The 20844-nt window shown below is 42.4% G+C and overlaps 1 protein-coding gene across 2 annotated transcripts; it reads left to right on the top strand.

Moving 5' to 3' along the window:
* Window positions 1–223: 223 nt before the first annotated feature.
* Window positions 224–20596, top strand: BFSP2 (beaded filament structural protein 2). Of its 2 annotated transcripts, XM_002198719.6 has the most exons (7): window positions 224–769; window positions 8058–8140; window positions 9999–10155; window positions 13497–13658; window positions 18757–18888; window positions 19351–19571; window positions 20347–20596. In XM_002198719.6, exons 1-7 carry the CDS (start codon window positions 314–316, stop codon window positions 20348–20350), a joined length of 1215 nt encoding a protein of 404 aa, XP_002198755.3. In that variant the 5' UTR covers window positions 224–313; the 3' UTR covers window positions 20351–20596. The 2 variants fall into 2 exon arrangements, with proteins under 2 accessions (XP_002198755.3, XP_032602660.2); XM_032746769.3 differs by lacking the exon at window positions 13497–13658 and having other exon boundaries at window positions 299–769.
* The last annotated feature ends 248 nt before the right edge of the window (window positions 20597–20844 follow it).

The raw sequence follows: 20844 nt of genomic DNA on the forward strand, positions 1-20844 counted from the left end.
GGTATTTTAACACGTACATTGTACTGAATCCCCGTCCCGCTGTCCCCGTAAACACCATTGTGCTTTACATCTACCATATTTGCAGCAGCAGCAGCAGGGAGATTTCGCCTGAAATGGGATTGCTGACCCAGCAGCCGCCCGGACAATGGGACGGGTGCTCCCAGGCGGCACAAAGCCCCCCTTCCAGAAAGCCGTCGCACAAAGCCGAAATCCCAGGCGAGCCCCAACCTGCTGGGCTCGGCACATCGCTGCCGCCAGTGCGGGGCCAGGCGGCCGGGCTGAGCGGCGGTGCTCGGCAGGCTGGAGCGACAGCATGCCCTTGCCGAGGCGCCGGTCCTCCTTCCTGGGGCAGCAGCCCTCCACCTCCACGGCGGAGAGCTCGGGGCCGCCCGGCCGCCGGGTGAGCGTCGGAGGCGGAGGGAGCCTGTCCAGACCCCCCGGCGTCTACGTGGGCACCGTTCCCACCGGCGGCGTCAGCAGCCTGGGCACCCGAGTGTCCCGTAGGGCCCTGGGCATCAGCAGCGTCTTCCTCCAGGGCCTCCGCAGCTCCGCCGCCGCCGTGCCCCTGGCCCCGGGGCTGGATAAGGGCAGGGGTCTCTCCTACGAAAGCCTGAATGGCTGCTTGGTGGAGTACATCGAGAAGGTGCGAGCCCTCGAGCAGGTCAACCAGGAGCTGGAGGAGCACATCAGAGTCTACCTGGACAAGAAGGCGGCCAGCGTGGGCAGCTGGGGAGCGCTGCGGGAGAACTGGGAGGCGATTTACCACCAGGTGAGCGCGGAGCGCCGCCGGCAGCCGGCGGGGCGGGAGGGAGGGAGCTGCCGGGTCATCAGCAGCTCCGGGCGGCCAGGGACCAGCCTGCCCATCAATGCCGTCTGATTCCAAGGCGAGGAGCCTAGACAGAGGGTTCAAAATCTATCTTCATGATAATTAGCATTATTATGCCTATTAAGCGGGAAAATTGCCTCAGGCGTCATGTGCATGGGAGCGATTGAAATACACCCCAAGGCACCGAAGTCTGGGCTGATTAGAACGGGTGGGGTTTTTATCTTTTTTTTTTTTTTTTTTTTTAATTTTATGTCTGTGATTATTACACTGAGTATCAACATTATTGAAAGAAACCTGCTAGGACTGAATTAGGTTATCTCTCAACATGATATTACAAGCATGTTGAGGGGTTTTGTTTTTTAATCAGCAATTCAGATTTTTACTTCATTCCCTTGTTGGCTTAATAACATTTTCAAAAGCTCTATTTATTTAAAAATAGCAATTACATTGCTACAAATGAGTGACTTCCTTCCTTTCCTTTGCCATCATCCCCACCATCCCTCATTCCCACCTTCTCCATACAGCACAAACCTTTATTGCAAAATAGTGTCTGTATTGACCTCATGGACAAGAAGAATTTAATTTTGCTGGCCAGTAAGGCCTCGCAGGCTGATGTCCTGCTTGCACCACACAAGCCTGGCTTCCCAGCTCCCATCCAGTGGGAGCAGATAGGATTCCATAGACCTGGAATCTGGCATCTCATACACCTCTCCCAGCAGCGCTTATGTAGGCACAGAAAATGCCATCACTGGGTCTTCACAAAGCCTGAAAGCCAACTTTAAGTTGCCTGGAACAATTGTGTGTTTTAACTTTGGCTGGCCAGTTTTACCTTGCATTTTTAGGCCAGGTGTTCTCCCAGAACACTACAAACATTGCTTGAACCCTGTATGTGTTGGCATAAGCTGTTGTACAAAGATCATGTCAGCAGAAACACCCAGTTAAGCACCAGCTTTTAAAGTTGCTATTGGTAAATGACATTATTGCTTCCTGAAGGGAGCAGCTGCTGCAGTAAAGGGGTGCTCTGAATCTGGGGTACAAAAAGCCGTCTTCTTGAACCTACTACCTCACTGGGGAAGATGGGGACTTTGACGGGAGACGGGGAGGTAATCCTTTGCAGCTGCCATCCCATGTTCTCCAGACCAGTGTCGCATTTCGTAGTTGTAGACTTCACCTGTAAATCCTAGCAGGATTTATGGTTAGGCTCAAATATGTGGGACCATAGGAAACGACCATTTAGGAAGGACTGTTTGATTTTTCATTACATAAACCCCCAATATTGCAATGCAGATGAACCTGCAAATGTATTAAGTTTTCATCCAAATTGATTTCCTTTCACCTTCCTTTGTGGTCATCCTTGCCTCTACCTCTTTTTTATGAATGAATAAGAGCATCTCATAATAGAATCTAGCTTGAATATCAGGCTCTTCCTATATGAAAATCAGAAAAATAAAGCCATGTAGTAATAGCATTTGTGAGTAGCATAGAAAAGAAGAGAAAAAGATTAGCATCATCCATATCTATTTAACTATCAAAACACATCCGAGAACACATGAATCTTCTGAATTGCTTCAATTAAATCAATAAAAGAGGCATCACTTAGTGGGTTTTGTCTTTCACGGGTGTGATCCAAGCTGTTATGTTCAATTCTGATTAATAGATTTCTTTGCTTTTTTTATTAAGCATTTAACCAAAAATGAAAGTAGGACCCTATCCAGCCCAAACACCAATTAGCTCATTCGTCCTGGAGCTAACTGGGAAAATTATGCCAGCATCAACATCGAAACCACCACATTTATTAAAATAATATCAAAATCAGTTGCTGCAGAAACAGTTGAAATTACATGAAGTCAGAACCCTCTTGCCACATCCCAAACAGGAAAGGAAAAGGCATTCAGCAGCAAGGTGTAGCAGAAATGAGAGACACCTGGCAGATACATTGCTAAATGTATTTTTTTGTAAGTATATTCAGATTTTCTGCAGATGTTCACATCTGCCTCGATTTCTTTAAAAGTGGCATACCTTTTTTTCAGCTTCTTGTAAAATCTGAGCACTCCTTTGGATGCCAGGCCCATGGGTTCAGTGGGGAGAAATGCCCAGCAGCCGTAAAACCCCTCAGTGCCATTTGCATAAAGCAGCTATGAAAGTTTTGGGGAAAAAAAAACACTTGAGCAGGCACCTGGATTAGCCCAAGCACTCATGATAGGAACAAGAAACAGCAAAGAAAAATACACAATTGGGAGGAGGTCTAAGCAAGAGGAGGTCTAAGCAGGAGGAGGTCTTTCCTCTTGCCCGGCTAATGGGAAGACAAGGACATGGCCACAAAGGACTCTCCTGGTCTCAAAATCACAAATGTGGCAGGCCCATCTCTGCAGTGGCACAGGAGAGACCCCAGCAGACCTGAAGTCCTATTTCCCTCCTGCCCTTCCTAGGATGTACTCCAGCATCCCAAATTTTGGGTAGTTGCATTGCCAGCAAAAACAGCTCGGTGCCAGCATGTCTCCTGAACACAGAGCTAAGGGGAAAAAAAAGGTGTCAGCAAGTGACTCAGAGGGTGAGTGTGAGTGCAGGATCCCTCATGAAAAACCACTTGTATTTCCTTGCAATTGTCAGAGCTATGGCTGCAGCAGGGGATCACTGGTGGGAGCTGAATGATGGAAAGCCACTCTCCAGCTCACAGGGTTAATTATCTGCCTGGGCAGCTGGCTTTTAGCAGAGCAGGTGGACACACACTAATTGGGACAGGCACAAAGTGAGAGGATTTTTGCAGAAAAAGAGGGAAATGATAAATCCTTGCCAAGAGGAATTCATATGACAGAATTATAATTTCATGACAGAAATACAAATTTTACCCTGTGCATACTCTTCTTCTCCAGGCTTCATCCTGGTCTTCTTGTGTAAAATTCTCTCTCTAATCAAATGTGTCTCTTCTGCAGAATAGGAGACTGTTTACAATGGTAATTCCTTCCCAGGGAACAGGGCAGCACCTGGCAGAAGTGGATGCTTGAAACAATCTGAGTGAGTTTACAGAGAGAAGAGGGTAGCTCAGCCTCCATGACTGCTCAATTACAGCTGCATGGGAGACACAGAGATTTATTTTGTCTATGAGATGACACATAGTGCAGTTCAGATTACAGGAGTAAACACACAAGCAAAAGAAGGAATCATCATCCTGAACCAATTTTATCACTGCTGTGACTGATCATGACATCCTGTGCATGGTTGGGAGCATTTGAAAGACCTCCAGAGTTTTCCTATGGAACTACTTTTATTTGCACTTGGCCTTTCTAGCAGCATTTAATCAGTGTGAATATTAAGGCTGGAGAATATGCAGGTCTAACAGCCCGAGGAATTGGCACATTTGGACTCACACCGACTAATGTATTTGCTGCAGGGTCAGGAGAGCCACTGAGTGTTACTTGTGATACACTCTAGCACAACACAGTGCGTGACCAGTGTCTGTAAATGGGCGAAATAGCACTCTGCTACTCATCTAAGGGCACAACAGACTTCCACAAAATGGCACAAAGCTTGATCAACTGCCCTACAGAGGATGGCAGTGAATTAATTTTAATCATGTTCTCTCAGCCACCTCCAATAGCATAAATTTGGGCTGCCTTCACAGGCAGCTGTGAGGCGGTGTGAGGTTTTCTCCTTGTGCTTGTGCAACATTACTATTTTACAGATCATTTCTTGAAGAGGTATCTCCTGCTTTGAGAACTAGGCATTCTTTGATGCAGTTCTGTGTACTTATAAAATATTTGATATGTACATGAAGTTGAATTTCCCTGAATGCAACAGGAATCAGGAAAGGAGCCATCAATCTCAGCCTCTCTCCAGGTATTACCTTTCCTGAGGCCATGCAACAAATGCTGCCCTTGCTGCCTTTGAGGTTTCCTCCTTCAGGCTCTGAGAAAGGGTTCAGCATGGAAAGCATGACCAAGACGATTAAGAGTTTATTGCTTGGCAGTGGGCTGCAGGCTTTTAGCCTGATTTTAGTTGTGAATTAAAACCTGTTGGAGGCAATGGTCTAGTATCAACTATTTCCTTGTGTGTGTGGAAGGAAAGACTAGATCGACATCTTCTGATCTTTTCCCATGGAGGCGTTTGCTTTACCGAAGTGAACTTAAAAGCCAGAGAAGTTTCCATTACATGAATAATTAAACCATGAGCTTCATTATCACAGGCCACACATGAGGCCATGAATTTAGTAGCAGTCAGATAGGATTTAGACTTTTGTAAGAATAGCAAAAGTATACAAAGCTACAGATAAAGCAGAGCTAAGAATTTGAAAGGTGTAGTAGATCTTGCCATGACAAACTTGGCCAAATCTCTGTTAAAAATCAGAAGTTGCTAGTCACCAGGGATAAGGAGTAAATTCTCTCTATAAGTGTCTCTATCACTTCAGTCTGGCATCTGATCACTCTGTTGAAGCAGCTGTTTTATCCTTGATGCCAGCTGTAACACAGCAAATGGGCCAGCATGTCGGTGCAGATTTTTATGAGACTTTTCTTCCAAAAAATTAACATTGCATTTTCATGTCCACAAAATCACAATGAAATCAAAGAAAATTGTTCCTGCTTTGTAGTTAAGATGTTTAATACCATGAATATTCACTGTTAATTCAAGAGCTGAAAAAAATCGTGATCAAAAGGTGTATGTGCATCACAGAACTGAGTGTTGAAAGACAATGTGTGACTGAAAGGAGCTATTGTTAGCAATAATATTTTCATTTTTTTAACTCTCCCAATTTTGGCTCTTTGAATGTCACATGAGCATCAGTGATTTAAGCCTCCCAGAAGCTCTCTGAGGCAGAACAGCTCTGCCTTCTGCTTTACAAGCAGAGGAGGCAATGTCTAAGTGCTTGCAGCATTGCAAGGCCTTTCATTCCCTATGGACACAAAGAAGGGAGTGTTTCCTAAACTGCTGCATCATGTGTTTTAGTACACATGTCAGCAAAGTGGCTACAAATCTATCCCACTAATGCTGTGTGTTTGCATCCAGCTGTTGATTAATAGGAGAGTTAAATCAAACAAAAGAGCCCCTAGATGGAAGACTTAGATCTCTTCTTCTGGAGCTTAGGAAAGGACTTCTACAGCTCATGCAAATCAGAGGGAACCAAGATTCCAGAGCTTGTGTCAAAGAGGTCCCTCTGCTTCTGTGCTGACTAAATGCCAATTTCCCATCCTTCAGGAGAAACTCAGGCATCCTGGTGCAAGGGAATCTGAGGACAGAAGAACAGCCTGTCCCCAAAAGCCCCAGCTCTGCTCAGCTGCTCTGAAATGCCACAGATGGACAACCCAGGGTTTGGGGAGTTAGGATAGTGCTGGCAAAGTGGGTTGGCAAAAAAACTGAGGGAAAGGAACTAAGGGGTTGAACAATTAATAGCAGCCAGTTCTGTGCGCAAATGAGCACACAGAATTCTTCTGTACTTGTGTGCTGCACAACAGGGCTGGCTGGAGTGTGATGAGGGACCATCTCTTTGCCCACACCTGTGGCTTTCGTGACATCTCTGAGTCCTGTGCTTTTGCTGTACTCCCCAACTTTCCCATGCCAAAACTGAGGCATGTAAATACTGCCCCCTGTGAGTGGCAGTATTTATAGAACCTCTCTCCTCTGTCCAGATGCTATTTTCATGAAATGTGTTAGAACTGATGTCTCTGAGATGGCCTATCCCTCTATCATATTGTTTGGAATTGGCCAAAAAATCCTGCAGTTATTGAAGAAAAATAGGTTTCCTATGCAATGGTGTGAAATAAGCTCCACTCCCAGCCACATGCCCTGTTTTTCCCTAACAGTAGGTGAGAATGAAGAAAACCACTTTTTTAAACTCTTGTTCCTCATCAGATTGAAAAGATGTAGAGTGCTTTTAACTTCCTGATCCATTATGGACATAATGGATAGTGAAGAACAGGTTATTTCTCCACATTTCTCCTTATCAAGTGCCTTCAGGTATTACATATTTGTTGGTCCAAACATTTGTAAGACATTTGGAGCAGTAAGACACTCTCCATGAGGGTAAATGTTAATTACCATCTAGAAATGCTTCAGCCTTGCATGCCCACCTCCACCCCATCACCAAGCAGCCTCAGGGCAGGTGGGAACATAGGGCAACACCACTTGAGATCCAGTTGAGATCCACTTGTCTGGGTGCATCCTTGATCTTTCCACATTGCATGGTGTGTTTCACCTTGGAGGAGCAGAATGCTTTGGGTGACTTGCAATTTTAGTTATAGACTTAATTATTTAAGGAAAGATTTTTTTCTGCTTAAAGAACTCTCCGTGCCAGCTGAAAAATCTGATCTTATTTATGAGGTCATTTAGTTTTAACTGCAAATCTTCATGGGTGTCTCTTGAGAAAGACCAAAGAAATGTTCAGTTCGGCTTTTCCAGAGTGACAGCATGGATCATGGGGTAACTGGAGCTCCCAGACAGTTACTTGCAGAGGTGATCACTCTAAGCCTGGTACTGAATTCTGCATTGTCACCTCCATAACTCAGTGCACGTGTGACTCCAGAGCAGGAAGTGGTGTTTTTTTCCTTTTTATCATTTTATATAACCTTCCTGAATCACAACAAGCTGCCAAGTCACAAGCCTTTCAGGTTTACTTACCCCTCAAGTACCTCTTGGACATTAGAGATACACCCCAGAGCCATAGCAATGATACCACAGTCTGATTTGCACGATCTTTCCAATCAGTGTAATAATCTTTGAAGGCTTCTCAGGTCTCATATCTATCGCGAGAGCCTAGAGGATCCCATAGGAGAAGGAAAACGACGCTCTGGGAGCTGAGGAGGGCTCGCAGGCGGCAGGAGCAACAAGTATTCCGTGGCTCCCTGAGGAGGACGACCCTGAAGAGGACTGCTAATATGGGAAATAGAATAGGAACTGCATAAGTGCTGCTTAAATTGTATCTAGAAGGTATAAGTGGGACTTAAATGATGAAAATACCTTGAGCACAGCAATTAATTTTTCCCCTTGAAAAGAGCTGATGATCGGAATAAATGTGTTGCTACAAGAAGATGAGGGCTTAGGAGGAACAAGCAGTTTGATGACAAATTACAGCCTATTTGCTGAGAATTTGTGAACTTATATGTACAAAAATAATTGATTAAGTTATCTGGAAGGAGTCACTTGAACAGTCCTAGGATGAAGGATTATTTTCAGAATCAAAGCTTAAGATACATGTGCTGAAGCTGTTCATTGCTTGAGCTCTGTTGTATTTTTCTTCTAGGTGGGTGAAGCAGTCCTTGAAAATGCTCGTCTTATGCTGCACACTGAGAATATTCAAGCCTGTGCTGAAGATTTTAAAGACAGGTAGTCCTGTGGTGACACACAGCTGGGCACTTTCTTTAAACTTTGCCATTGTGAACACTTAATTTGTAAGGGCGTAATGCTAGGGAGTAGAATGGACTTGTTTTTTAAGTAGCATATTCATATTCAACCCTGATTTGGCAGAAAAATAATGATGGTGGTAACATTATTTTGGAAGATTTTGAAGATTCATAGTAACAAAAATGTGCAGAAGCACAAGCAAAATGACCTAAGCTAGTCTTAGCACAGACATTGGTCTCTCACTGAGAGGCCAGTATTCATTCAAAATTGAGTTGGCATTTTATAAAGGTGAAATTCCATGTGCTTTATAGTTGTAATTTTCAGTACTTCAGTGCCAAAACCAAGTGATTTTGGAAGTAACAATCATTCTGCTACAGCCACAAAGTGAAAACTGCACCACTACAGGCGTCAGGGTGGAAATGTTAGACAAGAAAACAGGAATGGGCTGTGCTGATTTCCCTTTACTGAGAAGAATAGGAAATAAAAGAAGATTTTAAACACTGGCAAACTACTTTTTTATTGTCTTTCTGTTTTAAAAGCCTGATAGTCATGTGTATGAGTGCATGAAGCTCTTTAGATTTTACTCTGGCGTTGTGATCTTTCTAGCTTTTTATACTCATAATTGTCTCATTCATTTACAAATAGCTTTTTGCAAGCTCTGACACAAAAAACACACTTCAAATTAATTGATTTTTATCTCCTATGGTTTTTTATCATCCCTTAAACTTATTTTTCTCTCTCTCTGGCATTATTTTATTTAATCATAAAACCAAAATGTGTTAATCATTCTTAAGTTTGCCTTTTATTTCAGAAAGGTACAGCTCTGAGATACTCACTTGGCTTTATGTCCAGCAAGTTACATTCATATTTTGTGTAGTTTTCAAAAAATACTTTTTAGAAGTGTCAGCTGACTTGGACAAGAATTCCACATAACAAAAACAATGTTGACTCAATCTACTGCATAGTGAAAGCTCCTGGGATCAACTGCCACTCTCCCAAGCTTTAAACTCCCAGCAATGAAGGTGGCTTTAAAGGAGCAAAGTGTTTATGAAGCAGGTTCCTAATGAATCTGCCAGCCCCTCCAGGTCCCCAGGTTGGACAGATTTGTCACAAATGTCTCCCATCCAAGGAGATTCACAATGCAATCCACATTTTCAATGGAAAGCCCAAACCAAAAATTTACAAACAAGAGCAATGCATCAAGCAGTGCTCTGGAATAGAAATTGATTGCCAAAATTTCCCTACAATTGCAGCCATGGTTTGGAAATGAGCCGTTTGTTCCAACAGCACTTCTAGCTGACAAACCAACCACAGAAATTTCCTCTTTATTTTGATACTACTGGGATTTTGTCTTAGGGATGGGCCAGGACTCTGGAACATAGGCCAGACTTCCCATGCCCTTAAGTAATGCTTGATGTTTTTTCTTTACAATTGCTCTAAAAGGTTTTTATGTAGACAAGTGAGTAGGTATTCTCATTTTACAGCCAAGACAACTGAGAAAAAGCCACCCATGGTGATACTGTATATAAATATCAGATTTAGGAAGAAACCATGAGCCTCTCCATACTTTCTCTGGAATCCTATCAGGTTGATAACCACCATAGCACATACTGCTAACTTGGCCTGTTATCTTACACTCTGAATTAATGACAGGGCACTTCAGGCAGTTAACTTCAAGTAGACAAGGTGAGAGCAAAGTATACTGTCTGTGTTTCTATGCCTCCTTCTGGGACACATTTGCCAATTGGCAGAAATTGTATCATTTAGAAAAAAAAAAGACAGGTTTTACTTGCTGAGCTGTGCTGTGTTGAAGTTTGGCTTTTTTTTTTTTTCTCTGCAGATATGAAAATGAGCAGCCATTCAGAAAGGCAGTGGAAGATGAAATTAATTCCCTTTATAAAGTGATTGATGATGCTAATTTGACTAAAATGGATCTGGAGAGTCAGATAGAAAGCATGAAGGAAGAACTAACTTTGCTGTCAAAGAATCATGAAGAAGTAAGTGCAGACTCAGGACACTGCAAAGCCAATGTGAGCCTGTTTCATCTGGTTGGTATCATATATCGAGTGCAAAGCAAACATTAAAAACTCCACCTGCCATGTCTGGGCAGGGGGTTGAAATTTTCCTGAAATGTACTCCTATTTCCTCCTTCTCTTTTAACTCGGAGGACTAACCCCTGAGGCATTATCAAATTACCTACATGTAGGTGTTAACCCTTTCTTGTTTGATAAATGTGACATGGAAGAGACACCATCCCTTCATTTCTTGTCAGACACCACATGATGGTCAAGGGGCTGCACAGTCATGCATGTGGACATCTCAACAGTGAGATCTGATGGAAGGAGAAAGTTCATGTTCAGGGCATCAGTTCTGGTCCTGCTGCACTAATATTGAGCATTAACCAGGTTCTTATGGAAATACCCTGTTTGGCTTAGCAAGGCGCTTGGTTCCCAAAACTGAGTCTCTCTTGAGAAGCACAACACTGAAGCAATTCACAGGGAGAGTGGCATGAAGGAGTGGCTCTAAAGAATCATCATCAAAGGTGCTGGCAAAAGCACGTTTAGTATGAGATGTGAAAGTGCAATTTAACTTTGATGGCAAGGTTCATTTTATTACTTACTATATAATGAGGTTCACAAAGGAAAATTGGATTAGAATCAATCTAAAATAGTTTACATGGAAATTGGGGATGCAGAGGGTGCTAAAGGATAAAGGTCAAAAGGGTTAGGGGAGGCCTTCCCCTTGAGTCAAGAGGTTCAGAGAAGACCTCCTTGCTTTCTAAACTTCTGATGGAGATTAGGTGCAGCTGAGCCCAAACTCTACCTCAGACCTGAGCAACGGTTTATAGCTATAGGATTTGTCAGCACCTGATCACTGACTAATTTAACATTTACAAAATGATCCAGTAGGGTTTCCTGTAAGCACAGCAGTAACTTAACTGTAGATCTGGGATGTCACTATTCATACTATACTTGCTATAGGGTATTTAAACTAATTCACACACTCACACAAACAGACATGAAGGAGTTGGTAAAAAAGGTCCTGTTAAAAATTTCCCTCAAGTTCAGTGCAATATGCAAGTCAGATGCTTCTGCATCTCTCAATAGGTGAGGGCTGAGCCTTGAGGAGTAGTGGGGATATCCCAGGCCCCACAATCAGCGTTTGGCAACAAGTATTGAGTATTGCAAACTTGAAAGCTTGTTAGCTCTGAGAGGTGTCCCAGTCAGAGGGAGATTGCTGCTCACAGCCCTCTGCAGTCCAGATCTCAAGGTTCTCACTCAGGACAACTGTTTATAGAGTCCCAAGATAATTGGCTCCAGTCGTCTGTCAATCTCCATCCTGGCTGCAATCCAAAATGGTGATTACTGGAGATATCCTCAGAAGCCTGGTAACAAAAATATTGTTCCACCCAGTCTATGATTTGGGCAACTAATATTCCAAGGTTATGCTAGGATAGCTACTGTCTCTTCCCCTTCCTTTGTTAGGCACCAGAAGCTCCTAGGAACAGACAGTGTTTCTGATAAACTCAAGGCAAGCTTAATTGCCCAGGAGCCATTGACTGATTAAGGGTGAGGTCTATAAAGAATTCCTAAGCCCACAGGGAGGCCCCTGTGGGTGGGGAGGATGCACCACCACAGACAGGCAGCCAGAAGAGAAGCCCACACTATCCAATTTTGCAATACTTTTCCACTTACTCACTGCATTCACCAACACTATTCTATTTGCATGAAGGTGGTTTACTTCCTTCAGCAGGGATTTCAGGATTGAACACAAATCATCATCCTTATTCATGAGGACTTGAATATGGAGCTGTTGCTAATCCCTCATAAGGGAGAGCAAACAACTGTGCTGGTGCCTCAAAAGTAAGATAGAGCTTGAATTGTGATGGCTCACAAAAGCAAGGTACTATCCTACGTTATATTTCTTACCAGTTTTTCCTCCAACCACAAGATTTCAGCAACACTGGCTTGCCAAGATGAGGTTGCAACACCAGCTCCCTGCCTGCATCAGTCTAATTCCAAGGCTGGCATTTTGCAGAAATAACCAGTGGCTTCATCACCAGTAATGCAATGACTGCTGTGAAACCAGAAAAGCTGGTGCTGATGCTGTTCTCTGTCTATGGCATAATGACAACACCACCTTATTCCATCTTGATCCTCATGTAGGCAGCAAGGAGGCCTTTGAGAGTGGAAAGATGTTTTTTCTTTACCTTTTGGGAGTACCTGAGCATTTGCAGAACCCCTTCAGCACAGGCCTGGTTTTCCCATGGCAGCAGGACCAGCAGACGCTGCTTAAGACCAGTCACAGAATAAAGGCTAGAAGCAACTATTGCTGAACTCTGACAAAATATAGTCCCAAGAACTTTCCTGAACTAACAAACCTTTCTTTCCATTCATGCTTCCACTAGCAAATCCATGCCAAGTCCTTTTGACAGTTTTGTGAACTTGGAGTGGGCACATTTTGAGGTTTGAATTCTTTCAGGTTCATAATTCACATAATTCCCATCTATTTTTTCCAGTACTGTCACTGTCGGGGGTCATTGCTTACAGAAATAATTCCCAGGTGATTTTACACAACTTTTTTTTAGTTAGGATACATGTGAAAATCTCATTAATTCTTGCATTCCTGAATACAATGTACAACTGATGCACTACCTTTAAGTGTGCAAATCTAAACCTGCTAATTCTCTACTGGTTACATGTTTTTGGAGCACTTAAATTTAAAGAAGGAACAGAATACTGCCACAAAGGAGAATCCACTTCATCTAACATGCACATGCATAAAATACTTGTCTCACACAAGCTTCGAGGCTGTAGAGCCCCTACTGCTTTGCATATCTTGTATCTTCCAGTAGTTGCTGGAAGGCCCATGCTTCTGCATGGTGCAGCAGCAAGGGAAGAGTTTCTGATATCCTGTAAGCTGTTAGTTCCTTGGCCCAAAGTCCACATTGCAGCTTCACTGGCAATGTTTGTAGTGATTTCAGGTCCCAGTTGTGCAGCGTGCACGTGTCAAGCACTGGCTGCTGGAGAAACTTGCCACTGTTGAGAGGGCTGCTCCAGGCACTGCCTTGGTGTAGGGCTTCAGTCTCCTTCCACCAAGGGGAAAACTCTTCCAGTACTCTAGATCTGCAGGAAGAGACCCCATGCAGAAGCAAGGCAAATCCACATCTGAAAAAGAAACCCTTCCATGCACTAAATCATTAATGTAGAGACACCTTTTGGGATTTAATTTAATTACTCTCTGTTTGTGGCACCAAAAGAGCTCTTCATTGAGCTTCTCTGAAGATACCATTCAATTGTCCAGTTCACTTTCTTTATGTTTGTTATTTTTGTTCAAGGATGTGAAGGTATTATACAAGCAGCTTGCTGGATCTCAGCTGGAAGAACTTGATGTTCCCCTGGGAAGTGGCCTGGATGACATTCTGGAAAAAATCAGAATCCACTGGGAGAGAGACATTGAAAAGAATCGTGCTGAGACTGGTGCCCTGCTCCGTACCAAGGTCAGCACTCTGTAACCCACTCCAACATCACAAAATATCAAGCAAACACAAAATCTAATATTCTGCAATATCTTTGAGGGTTGGGTGTTTTTTGTTTTGTTTTGTTTAGTTTTTAAACAGAAGATGTTAAAAGATACTAAAGTATTTTGGTCCAAATCCAAAGGAGAATGCACTTATAAAGGCTTTCTTGGGATGCACAGAATTAAGCACTGGTGGAAATGGCCCTGCTCATATAGCTGGTATCAGTGGGAGCCTTTCAGGGGCTCTGAAATGTTGGCTAAGGAAAACAAACTTAATCAGTTGATACCTTCTGTATAGGATAAGCCACTATTATTACCCTTCTTATTAGGGCTGTTCCTCCACTTAATAATTTACAGGGGTCTATAAATAAGGGCAAAACACATTGCCCTCTACACTACAGACTCCTTGGCTTCTCCCCAATATTGCTTCCTTTGGCAGCAGTGGGAAAACTAGATATTAACTTAGAAATGAAAAGTGATGAGAATAGCCATTCCCTTTAAATATGGGTTCTCTTCTCCTGAGGCTGAGTCTGAGTCTGAGACAGCCTTTTAATACAGCTTTTTAGCTGTCATGAAGGATACTCATTTTCCAAAGTAAGTATTTTTGTGCAGCTGAAGCATTAAGTTCAGTGGATGATCCTGTATGTTAGAAGCCATCTCATTCTGAGCTGGCTCTTACAGCAGAGCATGACAGAGTAAATCAGGAGAGCAATGAAGATGATGAAGGGCCTTGAGGGGAACCCTGGTGAGGAGCAGCTGAGGTCACTTGGTTTGTTCAGTCTGGAGAAGAGGAGATTGAGGGGAGACCTCGCTGCAGTCTGCAACTTCCTCGTGAGGGGAAAAGGAGGGGCAGGCACTGATCTCATCTCTCTTTTGATCAGTGACAGGGCCCAAGGGAATGGCCTGAAGTTGTGTCAGGGGAGGTTTAAGCTGGATAGCAAGAAAGGTTCCTCACCCAGTGGGTGGTAGGGCACTGGAACAGGCTCCCCAGCTAAGTGGTCACAGCACAAACCTGACAGAGTTCAAGAAGCATTTGGACAATGCTCTCAAGCACGTGGTGTGACTCTTGGGTATGATCCTGTGCAGAGCCAAGAGTTGGATGCAATGATCCTTGTGGGTTCCTTCCAAATCAGCATATTCTGTAATACTGTGAAATCATAACTGCAGCAGTGCTGTTGAAATACTTAGCAAAACCATATAAACATATCCTGTTTATAGGTTCCTAGGAAAAGAGCTGCCATGAGAGGTGTAGGGGGTATCGAAGGCATACAGTAAGAAAAAACAACAAAACCAAGAAATATGTTTGCATATTTCATATGCAACATATGTTTACATATTTCATATGTAAACATATGTGCAAGCTCTGAGTTAATTTTCAAAATAAAGAAGAAAAATCCTGTGACAACAGTGATACCAAAAGTGCTAGGAAACATACAAAAAGCCAAGCAGAAGGGGTTATTCCAGAGGTCCCATCAAGTCTATGAAAATGCCACACATATTAAGTTTTCATAAAGTTTTTTTTCATAAAGTTTTCATAAAGTTAGTCTGTGGAGCCTGATTTTCAGCTCATATAATCCAAAGGAAGTGAGTGACGCAGTAATAAACTACATGAGCCTGGAGAGTGCCTCCATGCAAAGCACATGTAGCCCTGAAAAGCCAGGGCATCCTTAGTAGCCTCTTGAGCTTTCCCCAGAAAAATCAATTCCTGGCCCACTGCCAGGTTTCTGCAAAATTAGCATCACTCTGATGGCACCAAATTCTTCAGTGTTCCCACTCCCCTGTCCTGCTTCTTCCTCATTTTTCTCCTCCTGTGCAAACACACCCTTACAATTTCTCTCTTCCTATTTCTTTCATACCTTCAATATCTGGTCTTTTAGCTGCTCAGAGATACCATTTTGGGAGAAAATTGACAGCTCCTAGTACACTGCTCTATCATGTCTTTGATACCCAGCCCACATCTACTCAGCCATCTTACTACTTTCAGTTGTTCCTGTTTTGGTTGTTTTTGTTAATGGAACAAAGAAACAGAATATCACAGATTTCTGGAGCAATCAGTTCTGGTTCTGCACAGGTTCTGGTAAGACACTCCAGGGGCTTTTTTGCACAAATTAAACCCAGATGATTCAGTTTTCTGTCCCTTATCTCCTACAGCAACAGATCAATTCAGATTACTACTATGTGTACAGATGACAAGAGTTTAGCTTTTATCAACTAAGCTTGTGGTTTTAAATAATCTTTTGTGGTTAAGTTGTATCATTTGGTTAGCCACACAGTGAAAAACTTGCTCTTCCTCTTTTGTGACATCACAGGAGGGAGAGCAGTTTCCTGCACTCCTTGGCTCTTCATTACCAATTTTTTCAGTGTCTCTCTGTGAGGTTTTCCTTGGCCCCTAATATTTTAATTTCCTTTTTCTGCACCTACTCTCTGGTGTACCTGTGACCAGCTCAGACCAAGGTGTTTCAAATGATATCCTAGCACTGACTTAGACATGATGGCAGTATTTTAGTATTTTTGCTATTTTCTGACTAATTACCTTACCTCATTTGCTTTGCCTTGTGACTAGATTTGCAGTATTGGCTCAATTTTTCAAGGATATTTAGGCACCAAAACACACCAATTTACATTCATACCTAATGGGGTTTCACATGAGCCTTTTTTAGATGAGTAACCTCAAAACTCAAGTCCATTGGTTTCACCTGTGCACATTTTTGTCTGTAGTGGTCAAAATCTTTCCCCAAATTGACACAAGTAATTCAAACCCTTGCAAGATATGCATGCTATTTAATATTTTTTTTCCCTGGAAAGATACTTTACTTACTGATGTGCTGTTCATTCATGTAGTTTGATTCCAAACATCCACCCCTGCTCATTGCTAATTTGTCATCCGTAAATCCTTCTAATTCATGCTTTATTCTCAATGCAGTAGACCTTGAGGCACCAAGCTGTTAAGCTTCTGTGATTTTCCTCTTCATGTTCTGTCTCTTGAACAGCTGTTGATCCATGAAGTTCTGCCCTGAGCACACAAACACACAGCTTTCTCAGTTGATCTCACAGAAAGTTCTGAAAAATCTTGTGAATTATGCCAGTTGTTTCTCCCTTTTTTGCTACTTTGCTAAAACTTTCCCAGAACACTCAAGAGCTTTTCAAAGTAACTTTTTTTAGATACCACGCTGGTCAACTCTGGGTGTTGGTGTTCCATTCCTAACCATTCTTTCATTATCTGGATTCCATGAAAAGCAGACCAATGAGGAATTCTGCACTCATGCACAATGCTTGGCTCGGAACTCTACAGACGTTCAAAATCCACAGATTCCTATGAAACTCAAGCACCAACATGATAAAGACTTATGAAGATGATTGAATCCTCTCCCTCCATTAATCCAATTTTTTGTGGTCACCATATGTATAGCCATCCCCTTATAGAGCATCTCAGGAACAGGAAAAGTCCTCAGAAAACATGAATTACCTAGTAAAGAGGACACACAGACTACTTCTGCACTTCTCCACAGACAGAACCCCAAAGCTGATGCCAAGTGTCATGCCCAGCAGCACCCCACAACTGGACACTTGGGGCTGGTAACTCTGTAAGGAGGGTGGGGAAACCTTGTGTGTCCCAAAAGTTTTAGAGTGCATTCAGTGTGTCCTCCTCAGAGTTTAGGATCTGATGCAGCCATCTCCATCTACTCCATCTGCCTGTTCTCTTGTTCACACTGCTACGGTCAGGTCCACAGCTTCTGGAAGGGTTTCAATGCCACTTGTAGGGAGGGCAAGCTGGACTTATAGGTAGAATTTGGGCCACCAGCAGGGTAAATATGAAAGCCAGGCTTCAGGTAATGGGTGTAGGCTATAAATAGAGATGTAAAGGCACCTTCCCTTCCCTGTGTATCTCTTTAAAAAGAGGCATTTGCAGTCATCACAGCCCAAGAAGGTGCAGACCAGTCTCTTAACACAATTTAGGAGACACAATTTACTGAAGAGTGGCAGGTCCTTGATCACTGGTTCACCAGGAATAGTCAGGTAGAATTATGTCTCTCTGAAGCACAAGCCCAAGAAGAGCATTTCCAGAAAACAAAGGATCTATGCAATTTGCTGGAAAGGACAGGTTTGGTGCTTGGATTGAAATTCAGCCCTCTGCAACACAGGTTCTTAAATCTAAATTTCTGTTTGAGACTTAACTGGTATTTAAATGACCTTTTTCCACTGAGGCTATTTCATTCACAGTGTGCAAGGTCTGGGCTTCACATGGTAATACAAAAAAAACAAAAAACCAAACCTATTTTTGGTGGACGGTCCTAGATTTTTTAAAATTCAATCTTACTTTTAAAAAGAAAAGAAAATCAGAGCAGGGTCAAGATGAAGTTTCAGAGTGGGATGGAAGTATTTTGCATAGTTTAATTTTAGCATCAGACACAAGAAATGTAGGTTTTGACTGAAGCACTGTATTTTCTAGAGAGCCCAGAGCTCTGGGCTGAAAAACATTGATCTCAGCCCTTATTAAAAAGTATAGAAATTCTATTTTTACTAAGGTATTTTTTTCTTCGCCTATTTTCAAGGAACCTGAACTAAACACATATAAAATCCCCCAAGCCATAAGAGCAGGAAATAGCATAATTAACTTAGGACTTAATTAACAGGAATTTTTTTTTTTACCCCTGTGATATGATTTGCTGTCTGACTCATAGAATCTTATGTGCAAAATTAAGGGGTGAGTAGTTCTGAAGACACACAACTTTTTAAGAAATCTTATAGTATGGCTATAAAATAAACAATTACAGCAATGTTTTCTCTTTAGAGATAATTTTAAACATACAAGTATGAATTCTGAACAGCTGCTGTTGACACAGATAACATAAATATGCTTGTATGCATAAGCCATTTTACAGTAAATGCCTAGAAAATATGATAATTTTGACACTAAGAAGTATCCAGAATTATTCAACCAAGGGATTTAATGCACAGGAATCAAACTTAGAGTCAGAATTGCCACAAACTGTGAAGATATTACTGTCAGTTTGGTCTGTAAGGAAGCTAGACCACAGCTTGCGTAGGTTGTGATGACAGTCGCCTTCTTTCACCAGCAACAGGCTGAGACGATGGCTGCCGTGAGAACCCAGGAGGAAGAGCTGGTGGAGGGCCTCAGAACCGAGTTCCACGAAATTGCCTGCAAAATACAGAGCTTGCAAGCAGAAACTGAATCTTTGAGAACCTTGGTAAGGAAAGCTGGGTTTTCAGTGGGTGTATTTTCTGCGAACTCAATGCATCTTCTGAGGGGAACATTCCTGGTTTGGAATGCAGATTTAAGAATGAATCCCATTTTCCACCAGATACTGTTTCTATTGGTACCAGACATTTCTGGGCTCCTCTTGATTGAAATAGTGTTCTAAGTGTACCACATTTGACAACCAGGCTCCAAATTTCCATCTTCAGTGTATTTGTACTCAGTCTCACTAAGATTGCTTGGTAGTATAGTATAGCCAATGTGAGGAATATCTGCACCTTGTAAAAGTGCAGATATTCAACTTTTGTAATGATAATACCTAATATCAAGGTAAAAGAAAGGAATTCTCAAAATATGCATATAGTCAATAGAGATATTGACCAAACCTGAATAAAAATCACTATGAAGCATATGGAAATGGACTGATTTATTGTCTGCTGTCCTGCCCTTGCAGAAGAGGGGTCTGGAGAACTCTTTATACGATGCCAAGCACTGGCACGACATCGAACTGCAGAACCTAGGCTCTGTCATTTCCAAGCTGGAGGCAGAGATGGGAGAAATCAAAGTAGAAACCGAGCAGCAGCAGAGGGATCGTGAAAATCTGCTGACTAGCAAACAGCAGCTGGAGAAAGACATTGCTGCATATCACTGCCTCCTTGATGGAGAGCAAAGCAGGTACTTGTCCTTAAAAGGGTGGAAACATACTCCCTGGGAAGGGGTTGTGAGGTTGCTGGAAGCAGGACTGGGGTGCTTCTCAGGTTTCATAAGGCTGGCTGGCAGATCATGAGGTTTGGAGAAGCTGCCAAAGCAGGAGATCACACCAAATCCCATCAAACAGAGATTCATAATGTATTGGAAATGGGTACTTGGGTACTTTCCACCACTACTACAGAAGGATATGGTTTGGGAACATGCCATGAGTTTCACTTCTCTGGAGGTCTGAGATGTGATATTAGAAAGCTACTACCAGGGGCTACATTAGTGGCTCCAAAGCAGATGTATTGTTTTTTCTTGATTTGAATACATTATGCCATTCCTCTTCCTCCCTCAATACAGTCCAAGTATTATAGCTGAGATCTTGGGAAAACTCCCTTTCTAAGCTTGTAACTTTGCCCTGAAGTCCAAGGACAGAATCTGGACCACTGACTGTACCCTTTGTGAAGAAATGCGGTTCTGACTCTTAAGATTTTTCCTCTGGGAATAACTTGTAAACACCTTTACAGGGGTTGGGTTGCTTGGTTGGGCTTTCCTAAGATCCTTAATCACTCTTAGCCATGGGAACCTCTGAGAATCTGATCCACAGATTTTGACTTGCTCTTCTGCTCAGGACAGGGAGAATTTTAAAATAAACAAATCTTGCTGAAGCTGGTGAGATTTCACCAGATGAACCGAGGATAGGACTTGGTTCAGCAATTTTCCTATTTCTAGTAATTTTTTTTTTTTTTTTCAGCTGATTATAACTCCCAGCCACAGAAGACCATTGCCATTAAAGCAAAAGATGTCACTGCCAATTATGTTCGTGGAAGCTATAAACCCATCAAAGCAGCCTGCTTTATTCAGTTTGATTCAACAATCAAAGTAGGTTGTAGCTTGAACAACTTTATTAGACCCTCTTCATATAATTGCTTTGCTTACAGATTTCAATTTACTCATGGTGTTAAAATTATAATAAAAATAAAGAATATCAAGCTTTTGTTTCATTTTTTATTTCCTTCCAGTATTTTTTGTGATAGCTGGAGGGGTTTGGATTAAGAATATCAACTCTCCACTTCCCACCAAGTAAACTCTTTCTTTTCACAGTACAAATATATCAAGACTGAGCTACCCTTCCACACAGCATCCAGATGGAGATGATGAGTGTTCTGTTGTGTCAGAAGACCATCAGCTCAGTAATGTGAAATCTAATTCAAATAATGCCGAAGGAGTTTAAGTACACTGTTAACTCAAT

This window comes from Taeniopygia guttata, chromosome 2 (genome assembly GCF_048771995.1).
Source record: "Taeniopygia guttata chromosome 2, bTaeGut7.mat, whole genome shotgun sequence".
NCBI lineage: Eukaryota > Metazoa > Chordata > Aves > Passeriformes > Estrildidae > Taeniopygia > Taeniopygia guttata.